Source organism: Delphinus delphis, chromosome 5 (assembly GCF_949987515.2).
Source record: "Delphinus delphis chromosome 5, mDelDel1.2, whole genome shotgun sequence".
NCBI lineage: Eukaryota > Metazoa > Chordata > Mammalia > Artiodactyla > Delphinidae > Delphinus > Delphinus delphis.
In genome coordinates this window covers 38,458,583-38,470,928 of record NC_082687.1, presented here as the reverse complement: position 1 = coordinate 38,470,928, position 12,346 = coordinate 38,458,583, and the positions used below count along the sequence as shown (strand labels likewise).

At 45.3% G+C, this 12,346-nt stretch overlaps 1 protein-coding gene across 1 annotated transcript in view; it reads left to right on the top strand.

The window, feature by feature from the left end:
• Positions 1-5,383: 5,383 nt before the first annotated feature.
• CDS1 (CDP-diacylglycerol synthase 1) overlaps positions 5,384-12,346 on the top strand; it is a 69,115-nt gene continuing 62,152 nt past the window's right edge. Inside the window, exon 1 of the mRNA XM_060011662.1 lies at positions 5,384-5,948. Within this exon, the coding sequence (XP_059867645.1) occupies positions 5,832-5,948 (117 nt within the window). The 5' untranslated portion in view covers positions 5,384-5,831. The remainder of the gene's footprint in view (positions 5,949-12,346) is intronic.

Genomic DNA, 12,346 nt, shown 5'->3' with positions numbered 1-12,346 from the left:
ATAATTGATATAATTTGAAGCAAATCAGTGATTTACTCTTCTAAGGACAGTTACCAATCTCTTCCACTTCTCTAAATGACCATCTCCAAAAAAGATATAAATCCAGCTATATTCAACATTTAAAAAATAGTTGAATCATGCAGTATCAAAAGCACACATACACCCATTCTTTTAGAATATAACTTACAAAGTCCTAGAAGGAATAGGGACTTCCCTGGTGGTGCAGTGGTTAAGAAACCACCTGCCAATGCAGGGGACACGGGTTCAAGCCCTGGTCTGGGAAGATCCCACATGCCGCAGAGCAGCTAAGCCCAACTAAGTCCACAACTACTGAGCCTGTGCTCTAGAGCCCAGAAGCCACAACTACTGAGTCTGCATGCCTAGAGACTGTGCTCTGCAACAAGAGAAGCCACCGCAATGAGAAGCCCACACACCGCAACGAAGAGTAGCCCCCGCTCACCGCAACTAGAGAAAGCCCGCACGCAGCAACAGAGACCCAATGCAGCCAAAAATAAATAAATAAGGAATATACTACCTGTTTTACAAAGGAATTAAATCACCAAAATATAATTTGCTCAGATTTACTATGATTCAGTGGAGAAGCTAGAAATGGAAGGAATTCTGCAGTCATCATAAATATGCAAACTACATGGTAGTAAATTGATTCTAGTTCTTACTACTGCTGAAGGATAAAGCAAAAATTAATTAATTTGATAGGCTGATGATTTCTTTGCAATTATTTGCAAAGTTTCCCTACCTCATTTCATAATTTCTATGCACTTTACCAAAGCAATGTCAGCATGTCCCTTTTTCTTCAAAGTCTTCTGGGGTGTTGCAGCTTTAGTGAGTTTAGAAGCTGAATATTGCTCTCCTTGAGACATGCAGCTTTTAATAATATATTGATAAATGGTAATAATAGGTAACACCTGTATAGTGCTTCATTAGGCCCAAGCATTGTTCTAAGTACTTTACGTATATTAACCAATTCAATCTTCATAAGAATTCTGGGAGGAAAATAGTATCTCCCTTATCCTCATTTTTTTTTTTTTTTTTGCGGTACGCGGGCCTCCCACTGCCACGGCCCCTCCTGCCGCTCCGCGGCATGCGGGACCCTCCCGTACCGGGGCACGAACCCACATCCCTCCCCCGCCTCGGCAGGCAGACCCGCAACCACTGCGCCACCAGGGAAGCCCACCTTTATCCTCATTTTATGCATGAGGACACTGAGGCACAGAGGGGTTAAGTTACCTGACTGGTGACACGGGCCAGTAGGTGGCAGAGCTGGGACTTGAATTCAGGCAGGTTTGCTGATGAATTCCTGTGCTTAATTGTTATAACAAGTTGTCTTCTCTTAGAATTTACTTGTTTTTGCTACTACTTACTTGCAGTACATAGTGAACCTGACAGAATTTAAAATACAAAAAACCTGGGTTTCAATTCCAAATTTCCTTGGCAAACCTGGGTAGTTTACAGGCTGAACCTCATATTTTTTTCCATGTAAAATAAGAATAGGGCTTCCCTGGTGGCGCAGTGGTTGAGAGTCCGCCTTCCGATGCAGGGGACACGGGTTCGTGCCCCGGTCCGGGAGGATCCCACATGCCGCGGAGCGGCTGGGCCCGTGAGCCATGGCCGCTGAGCCTGTGCGTCTGGAGCCTGTGCTCTGCAATGGGAGAGGCCACAGCAGTGAGAGGCCCACGTACCGCAAAAAAAAAAAAAAAAAAAAAAAAGAATAATAATATTTGTCTTGCCTACTTCATAGGTTGTTGACTAGAATAAATAAAATCATGTGAAAATGCTTTTTAAAGTGTTACATAAAGAGTTATTACTTAAACTTTGGGCACGTCAGTTAGGATGTACCTTCAGCTGTGTGTGATCAAATGTTCTATAAATTTAATTGGGTCACACCTAGAAGATGGCGGAGCTATGACTTGAAACCAGGGTCGCCCGTATATAAAACCGTGCTTCTTACTATATCACTGTACTTGCTCCTCTGATAGTCAGATGTAATTGATGGTACACTGTTGTTTTCCTGTGCAGTTTCATTGAAAATAAGAATGTAAACATAAATTGTCCTTCAATAATTTACCACAAAATGTTTCTCTGGTTGGCCTAAATCATAAATTTCTATCTCTGACTTACAGATGGAACTGGACGGAGGGCAACAGAGGAAGATAGGTCAAGCGACAAAAACTATAATGCGGGTGTCCAAGCAACCAGAAACGCTTGGCTGAGGAAGATTTCTTCTTTCCCTGGCAGGCTGGGGACATTCCAGTTGAGCGCCTTTGAGCCTCTGATGTGGAAAGCAGCTCAAATCCCCACACAAGAGGGGAATGTTTATCACTCTGGGAACATTTTGAGGGTACTCAGGGAAGAGGGTGATAAGGGGTCTCTCCATCTCATAAGCTTACTACTTCGGGCAAGGTCCCTCCATCTTTGGGCAAAAGCGGAGGTAAAAAAAAAATCTAATAAAAATCATATAAATAGTTAGGACTTTCTCTTTCCTCTTTAGCAAATGCCTTGCTAAGAGTTACAAATCATTTCAATATCACTAAAGTAGAAAATCTATAAATCAACCAAGAAATGTTGGCCGAGTGTCTCCTGTGATTAGCCTATGCATGTGCTTTGAGTTTACATGGTGCCCTTTAGCAGATTAAATTCTTTTTTTTTTAAAATTATTTATTTATTTATGGCTGTGTTGGCTCTTCATTTCTGTGCGAGGCTTTCTCCAGTTGCGGCAAGTGGGGGCCACTTCTCATCGCGGTGCGCGGGCCTCTCACTATCGCGGCCTCTCTTGTTGCGGAGCACAGGCTCCAGATGCGCAGGCTCAGTAATTATGGCTCACGGGGCTAGTTGCTGCACGGTATGTGGGATCTTCCCAGACCAGGGCTCGAACCCGTGTTCCCTGCATTGGCAGGCAGATTCTCAACCACTGCGCCACCAGGGAAGCCCTAGCAGATTAAATTCTTATAAACCTAACAGGTGAGGCCTTAGAAACCATTACGTGCCAGATTTTGTGTCATCGAACATAAATGTAATAAACTTTGAGAACGTAAGCTCTCTGAATGAAGAAAAATGAAAGATAAAAATGAAAAAGAAAAGAAGACGTTAAAAAAGTTTGAGACTATAGGGCTCAGTAAGGCCAGTTCTGGTTGACTATATCATAATATACCTTAAGTAAACTGCACCAGTCATTACTGTAACCCCGTTTTAATACATCTTAAAATCAATCTTTCTCCTTTTCACATAAAGTGAAAACAAAGACACGTGAGTACCTTTCTAAGACTAATATAGACCTTTCTAGTTAAAAAAAATACAAATACTATATATCTTTCCCTGGTTATGCTATACCTCTGCCATTCATTCATTCCTTCGTTCATTTTTTTCAACAAAAGTGTTGACTGTATGAGAGTGGGGACCAGCCCTGTGGCAAGGGATTGGGCTGTGAAGATGAATAAACAGTGGTTCCATCTGTCTGGGTTCAGTGTAATCACTCAACGAGTGGCAATAACTATAATGAAGGCAGAAAGAAATGACCATTTCCACTGAAATACAGAGCTTAAAGAAGGGTGAGATAAAGTAGTAAACCACTCTAGTCTGGCAGTCTCTGCCCTGGTCCCACATTTCCTGGGTCAGGGAATACTATTTCGCGTGGCGTGCATTCCTGTCCTCTGTTGTTCCCTCCTGCCACTTTTCTCATTACCACTTTTTCTCCTGCAGCAAAGGGCGGAGAAAGTCAATGGAGCTATTGGGTTTACTAGGGGAAGGGGAAGGAGGAAATCATTCAGGTGCAATGCTAGGTCCCCTTTTCTTGAGGCATGGGAGAAAGGAAGGTCTGGGTTCTGATAGAGAGAGGCTTTAGTTGCAGAATCGTGTGTAAGCTGGAAGGGACCACAGAGGCCATCCTCCTTACTATCCACTTCATAGTTGGTGACATTGAGGCTTAATGACTTATCCAAGGCCACACCCAGTTAGTGGCATTGGTGGAACTAGGACTCAGGTGGGAAACTCCACCACTGCCTTCAGCAGTCTCTTCAACCTTATGTTCCTGACCATCAGGCAGTGTTTCATCTCTGGTCCTCCAAAGAAATGAAGAACAATTGATTAAACTAGTCACCCCATAGTCTTCTGTTCCTTAAGGAAAACCGCACCATGACTGTGACTCAAAGGACTTATTTGCATATCTTTTGTCATTTTTGTTACTCTTCCCATAAGACTGACTGATTCTTCTCTCTATCCCTTTGATAATATGGTGACCTAATCTGAGCTCAGAGCTTTAAAGATTTGTTTGATGAAGTAAAATAATGTCTTTGTGCTCTGCTTTTCAATGCCTCCTACTTTGACTTTCTGTTTTTGCTTGTTATTCAATTTTCGGAACAACCTTACTTATTTTCAGGGTGTCAGTAATGACCTGAAGAAATTTCTATTGTTGATTTATTTCTATAAGGGTGCTTTCCTGAACGTTGTCCTGTTTGTATGACGGCCTGTCTCCTCCCCCCGCCTCCCATTTGTCAGCTTGTCAGTAATGACCAGGTGGTACATACATGTCAAGAAAACTAATCACCTTCTAACAGGATTTGGAACGGAATTAATGCGGATCTTGTGCCCTTCCTGTTCCAACTTTAGCAGCCCAAGGTCTATGACTGCTTAGAGATTAGCTGGTTGGCAACTGCATCCCCTGGCACCTCAGGGTCTTGGTTCTCTCTTCAGGCCCTAGGCAGTGAATTTTGAGAGATTCAATACTCGAGTTCCTTGGAGACAGAGTTTGGGTATGTGGTTGAAACTGGCCAACCCGGGACGCCCAGTGAGGCAAAGGCATCTCCTATTTTGCAAGCGATGCCACTGGGTCACAATGCCGCGAAGTCATCGAGTTCCTCCTGCCAGACAAGTTTCTGCTTCTGGTCGCCTCTGAACCTCCGACACTCCGCGGTGTATCAAGCTGCGGCGGCCGCGGAGCCGTTCGAAGGGGTAGTGCTGAGTGCTGTCAGTATTGACCAGGCGTCTTCGAGTAGTTCTTTCAGCCCAGTTGCTCCGTGACGAGTCCACAAGTTCTCACGCCTCACTTCTAAGCAAGCTGCTCATCCCTCCTCCACCTCCCTGCTCCTCACCTTTGTTCCAGCCCGCACATTTTCTCAGCGCCGCCACCTGTGTGCTCGCAGAGACCCGGGCGGAGCCTCGGTCCGGACCCATGACGTCACCCCTCCGCGATGGAGGCGGGGCTGTGGGAACCGCAGTGCAGCGCAGAGGGGCGGGGTGGGGCGGGGCTTGCGGCGCGTGACCTGGCTGCGGGAGGCAGCAACCCAGAGAAAGGTGTAGGGGGGCCGGGACCTGCCGACTCCTGAGTCTGGGGGCGGGGCGGGGAGTGGCAGGGCCCGGGCGGCCGGAGCCCGGTGAAGCGCTAAAACGGGTCACGCTTCCTCCTTCCCTCCCCGTCCTTTCTTCTCCTCCCACCTGGGCCTCTGCGTGGGGACGCGCACCTGGCAACCAGCGGCCGTGCTCCGCCGCGCCCCCACCTTCTCCGCTCGGGCCGGGCGCCCCGAGCCTGCCCCGCACTCCGAGCTCGCCCCCGGCTCCCGCCCCTCTTCTCTCTACCGGCCCCGCGCTCGCAGGGGGCGGCCTCGAGCGCTCGCTCGTTGATGCCGTTTTGGGGGTGACCCGGCGCGGCAGGAGGCGGCGGCGGCGCCTCCACGGTGGGGGCGTGTTAGTGGCCGTGGCTTTGCGGGACGTCGGGTGTGTAGCTGCGGGGTGGCAGGGCGGCCAGCCGGCGAGTCCGCGCGTGCAGCTCGGGTTTCGGGACGCTGGAGGAGAGCGCCACGGCCGCGCGGGAGCGGGACATGTGGGAGCTCAGGCACCGGGGAGGCTGCCCCGGCCCCGTGGGAGCGGTGGCGCCGCCACCCCGCGAGGGAGAGGCGGCCGGCGGCGACCACGAAACCGAGAGCACCAGTGACAAAGTAAGTAGAGCCGCGAGAGGCGCACACCCGCGCCCCGGCTGGGTCCTGGCTGGGGCCGAGACACCTGGGAGGGAGGGTGGGGCCCCACTGAATGTCAGGTGAAGTTGCGGGCTGCGCCGCCCTCCCGGCCTGGCTTTGTTTCCTTCTCCCTCAAGTGGGACCCGGACCCTAGCGATGGTGCGTTTCCCAGTATGACCTCGACCGCTGCCAGGGTAGCTGGATAATTCAACTTGACTCTAATTTAGTTTCTGCCCATTCCAGTCGCCCTTCCCGGGATCTGGGGCCGACGCTAGAATCGGGATGGAGCCTGCCACCCTGAGAGCTGCAGCTTTCTAGTAGCTGCCACTTCACACCTCTTCTCGGGAGAGGAACACAGTTAGTAAGAACTAAACTTAAGTCATGCACCTTCGCTTCTAACATGTCATTGGATCCTGACGCTGGAGGCTTGGCTTCTCGCGCTCCCCCATCAGCACTTTCGTTTCCTCTATCCTTTTTCAGTATAATAGATTTTGGACGTTTGAGAGGCTCCTACACGTGACCCAGTTGTGACCCTCCACGGCCGACAGTGCAGCAGTAGATTTCATTTTACCTGACACGTTAATTCATGAGGACTTTTAAAATTCCCATTTCTGTAGATTGCCTTTGTAAGCAGATGTAATGCCACTATTCTTTTTAAAGGTAGAAGAAAGTCAAAGTGCAGCTTATTTGGTAATAAGTTTAGGAAATTGGGCCAGGCAATAGATTGTTTTATGAAATCTTCTGTTTATAAAATTCCATTTTATCTTAGAAACTCAAAGCACTTAAGCTATTCCTAGAAGCATTCTTTTTTGGAAGCAGGTATTGCAGTTTGAATTACAGAAGTGAAGTAGATTGCTCAAGGTCAAGTCGGTGGCCTTTTGGAACTAGAAACTGTTTCCTGATTCCCTTTTTTCTGGTTTGCACTGTTGCTGAGACTCACTCACTCATCAGAACTCAGAAGTTCTAATTTGGGGGAGGTTCCACCTGAAACTTGCTGTTGATGAACTTGAGGTCACCCCTTATAAAGCTCTGGCAGGAACATATCCCACAATATCATGAAATAATAAATTTAACAGTGATTTTAGGCATGAAACTTTAGAATCAATGGGAAGACAGATCCTATTTTTCCCCCTACCCTTGATAGGCAGGTGGAATACAATGAGTCTGTGATAGAACATATGTATCAAGGAATTATACAAAGTGTAACAGTTTCTAGCTTCTGAAGGTTGATGTTACAAAGCTAAAAAGAGTGGGCAAAGAATAGTTTTTGTGAAAACTGCCTTGGAAACTAGAACAAAAATAGAATTAATTAGGTTGGGGTTTGTTTTGTTTTAGCACTGATACAGTTTAGAATCAAGGAAATACCAGCTTCCCCATGTTCACTTCCTTAACTGGAACAAGCTTTTAATAAGAAAAAACATGTTCAAGGAAGCCATCCATAAAATAACTTTTGAATTAATTAGTTTCTTAACACCCTAATATATTTAAAATGGAAACTACTTCTCTGGTTTGATTTGACTCATTAGAACTGTTGTCTCTAGCTATCTGTGAGTGGGTTACCTCACTGCATATTTATTTATTTATTTATAGATGCCACACTATTGGTTTTCATTAATACATACCCAGCGGGATTTTTTTCCTGAGAGTAGGTGTTGCCATGTGTAACCTGTTCTGTTAAGATTTCTTAGACAAGGATGAGCATTTTCTAAACCATATCTAAAATATTGCATACTTTTAGAGTTTATTGCAAGGAACTTTTGACTTGGCAAGCTTTGTGTCACTGAACTCTATCCTCTGTATGTCCTTTCTTATCAGGGTGTATATTTGAATGCACCTGTATTTCCAGGTCAAGGACCATTATAAAATCAGTTTGCACATCGGAGGCTGGTTAATATTTGGTCCATTGAAATTCTTTTAAGTGCCTTCTCCATTCAAGTTGCAGTAAAGGCAAAACTCTTATGGAATTAATGAAAGAAGTGCAGGAAGTGTGTTATATTCTGCTGTTATGGTATACTCCTGTGCCATTTTGTAGTCTTTTCTTATAACGGCATTATTAACATGACCTTCTCATTGTTTAGGACCTGGAGACATACTGAGAGAAAGTTCTGTGGTCCAGAGAATTGCTTAGAGGATATTCTCACTAGTATTTAGAAATGAGGAAGGGGCAGAGAACATGGAATTTAGCAAAAGATCTTTTATATTTTTATAATACTCATTCATTTAATTTCCCTCTCAATTTCTTTCTTTATTTTTATTTATGGCTGCATTGGGTCTTCGTTGCTGTGCACAGGCTTTCTCTAGTTGCGGCAAGTGGGGGCTACTCTTCGTTGTGGTGCACGAGGTTCTCATTGCAGTGGCTTCTTTTGTTGCGGAGCACGGGCTCTAGGCGCGTGGGCTTCAGTAGTTGCAGCACACGGGCTCAGTAGTTGTGGTACACGGGCTTGGTTGCTCTGTGGCATGTGGGGTCTTCCCGGACCAGGGCTCGAACCCGTGTCCCCTGCATTGGCAGACGGATTCTTAACCACTGTGCCATCAGGGAAGTCCCAGCAAAAGATCTTAAGAGAAGCCACGTTTTAGGCCGAGGAATGTGAGATGTATTGGTAGTAATTGTAGGAAGTGCCGGTGGAAGGGAGTACAGGATAGCAGCTAGAGAGGACTTGGAGGATCAAGTGAAAATATCCTTTTTCAAAGAAGGGAAGATAGGTATTCATATAAAGAAGTCAGTGGACTTCTGGTGGTGCAGTGGTTAAGAATCCGCCTGCCGATGCAGGGGATACGGGTTCAAGCCCTGGTCCGGGAAGAACCCACATGCCCCAGAGCATCTAAGCCCGCGCGCCACAACTACTGAGCCTGCGCTCTAGAGCCTGCAAGCCACAACTACTGAAGCCTGCGTGCTGCAACTACTGAAGCCCACGTGTCTAGAGCCTGTGCCCCACAACATAGGCAAGCCACCGCAATGAGAAGCTCGTGCACCTCAACTAGAGAAGGCCCGTGTGCAGCAAAGAAGACCCAACGCAGCCAAAGATAAAGAAAGAAAGAGAGAGAGAGAGGGAGGGAGGGAGAAAGAAAGAGAGGAAGGGAGGGAGAGAGGGAGGAAGAAAGGAGGAAGGAAGGAAGGAAGGAAGGAGGAAAGAAGTGGGAGTGCAGATGCTGATATGAGGGTGGGCAGTCCCTAGGAAAAAGAAAGTAGACATGGTGTGGAGAGTACAGGTGGTTGGAGTATTCAAGGAAAGGAAAGAAGGAATCGAGGTTAGATACAGAAACATTTTGAAAAGCAGAAGAGGAGAGATCAGTGTTTGATGCTTTAAATTTTCCCAGTAAAGTAGGGTCTGAGAAACACAGAGCTTCAAGAGATCTTAGAAACAATTTAGTTCAACCATACATATATACATATATATGTGTGTGAGTGTGTATATATATGTGTGTGTGTGTGTGTATTTTTAAATAATAAACTTGCCCTAGACTGTGTTTGTTATTGCCCGAAATGACCTTAAATGGGTAGCAGAGCTGGAACTAGAGCTCATCTCTGACTGGGACACCTTTGGAATGTCATTTTAGAGAGTGTGATGTAAGATGACCAAGAGGCAACTGGCAGAATTATCAAACTCAGTGAAGCTTCAGTTGAACTAAAATAACACAAATTTGTTACGTATTGAATTAGCATGGTTCTTAACTCAGTAGCAGTAGTAGTCATAATAGTTGATGCTTGTAGAGTGATTTAGAGAAAACAGTAATTTCACATCTTTCTTTTTTTGTTCCTCAGCTATATGGGTTAGGAATATTTCCCATTTAATAACTGAGAATAAGAAAGGCACTGGGAGTGATTGTGGTTGGGAATGCCAGGACAAGGATGCCAGAGAGGAGTGAGTGAGCCAGGGGGGCCAGGATTGAACACAGTTAGGGTAGGCAAGAAAGTGGACGGAAGCTCAAAGAGGGCTGTTGAAGCCCTGGATGGATTGAGAGAGATTGAGCAATTGAAGTGAAGCTAAGACCTAACTGACTGGACCGGAAGTGGGAGAGAAGGGGGTGCACAGGGAATCCGTGGCCAGTACAGGGAGCACAGGTGGAATAGTGCACTGGTCAGACGAGGACCCCATGTACTCATATGTGGGGATGCTACTCTGATACAGATTTGGGTTTGCGAAGTTGAGGGTGAAACAGTCTGGAGGTCAATTAACTTCTGTCCTTCCTCATTTGAGATGGGTGTAGTTTCTTTCAAAAATATTCTAATATTTAAAAAATAAATTTTTAATTTTGGAACTTGTATTTCCATAAATTCTTCACTTTGGTACACTTCACTGTGAGTTGTCTTGGTGTCACTTGAAGGTGTACTAAACATTTTCTATATTTTTTCCATCTAAATATAGGCCATTAATAAAATATGAATATGTAGATCTAGATGTCCAGAATAAAATGTAAGTTGGTATTCCCCAATTGTTCATCAATTGTTAGTCACTGTTATCACCCAAATAAGTTTCCATGTTGTCATTTGCAGCATATTCATTTTATTTAACAACAGTTTTTGAATGCTGGCTCCCCAGATATCACCAACCCACCAGCTGATAAGACAAAGTTGAGTTTATTGCTTCCTGTGGTGAGGAAAAACACCACCTCAATACTAAGCTTTGGCAGAGCTTGGAGGGGGAAACGCAAGGTTGGATTTTATTGAGAATTGGAAGTTTGGTTTAAGGCAGGTCTTTCAATGCAGGGTCTTGATCAGGACTGGGTAAGGATCACAATGTAACAGTTTGGGATTGGTGGCAATTGCCAGGCAAGGATTTTGAGGCAAGGGATCAAAGAGTTTTAGGAGGAAACTTGTTCGTTGGTGCTTCCTATTAAAGGATTGATGTTTTTCAGAAGTTCTTGTGATGAACAGTTAGCTCCAGAGCAAGCATCTGGGAATAGTAAAGCTATGGTAATGAAGATGATTGGATTCTAAAGTCATGTTCATGGAGGCAGTAAGCTTTGTGGGGTGAAGGCATGTAGTTTCTTTCTCACATCTTTAAAATACATGGAAACAATGAAGAGACTGAGAGAAAATGCTGAAATGAGTAGTATAACCTACCATTCTTTCAAGTAAGACCTGTTTAGCTTCAAGATTTTTAAAAGGCCCCCTCCTTTTAGGCACAGAGCTCTGTGTCATTTGAGGGTTTCCTTTTGCTTGTTTGCAATTTTAATGCTGTACTAGGTACAGCATGGGATCAGTGTGAACCTCAAGGGACCTAGAGTGGAGAAGCTGACCCTGATTGACTCACTTTTTATGGGACCAGGTGTAAAAGGGGTGGAAATTGTGATTGATTTAGTACGTTATCCTTTGTTTCATTCTAAACTGCTGCTTACCTTCATTAGTTTAGAGACTTTGGAGCCATCATCTTGAATGGTCTGGAATCCCATGCCCTTGTTCTTCCTGCTTTCCATTCTCCAGTATTGAGAAGCACCTCAGTCCTCTTTCCTTGTCCGCTGGCTCCTGCGCACTCTTCAGGAGTCACCATAGCTACAAGTGACAAACACTAAAGTGACCATACTTACACTGTGCAGTTGGACATGTGCAACACTGATGAGTTCATCACTGCAGTAAAGATGAACAAACCCTGTCACCACTAAAAGTCTGCTCCTGCCCTTCTGTAATTCCCCTTCTACACCTTGATAACCACTGATCTGCTTTTTGGCACTATAGATGAGTATGTATTTTCTAGAATGTTATATAAGTGGAATTCTAAACATACGTGTATGCATATACGCATATGTATATGTATGTTTACATATACGTACTATATGTACATTTTGTCTGGCTTCTTTTATTTGTTTATTTTTAATTTATTTTTTGGCTGCATTGGGTCTTCATTGCTGTGCGCAGGCTTTCTCTAGTTGCAGTGAGCAGGGGCTACTCTTCATTGCAGTGTGGGGGCTTCTCATTGCGGTGGCTTCTCTTGTTGCGGAGCACGAGCTCTAGGCGCATGGGCTTCAGTAGTTGTGGCTTGTGGGCTCAGTAGTTGTGACTCGTGAGCTCTAGAGCACAGGCTCAGTAGTTGTGGTGCACGGGCTTTGCTGCTCCGTGGCATGTGGGATCTTCCTGGACCAGGGCTCGAACCTGTGTCCCCCGCGTTGGCAGGCGGATTCTTAACCACTGCCCCACCAGGTAAGTCCATGTCTGGCTTCTTTTTACTGAGCATAATTTTGAAATTCATCCATATTGTTGCATACTTCAATAGTTCATTTTTGTTGCCGAGTAGTATTCCACTGTATGGATGTAGCCCAATTCGTTTTTTTCAACATTTGAGTTGTTTCCAGTTTGGAGCTATTACAAATATAGCTGCCATGAACATTGTGTACAGTCTTTGTGTGGATATATACTTTCATTTATTTGGGGCAGATACCTA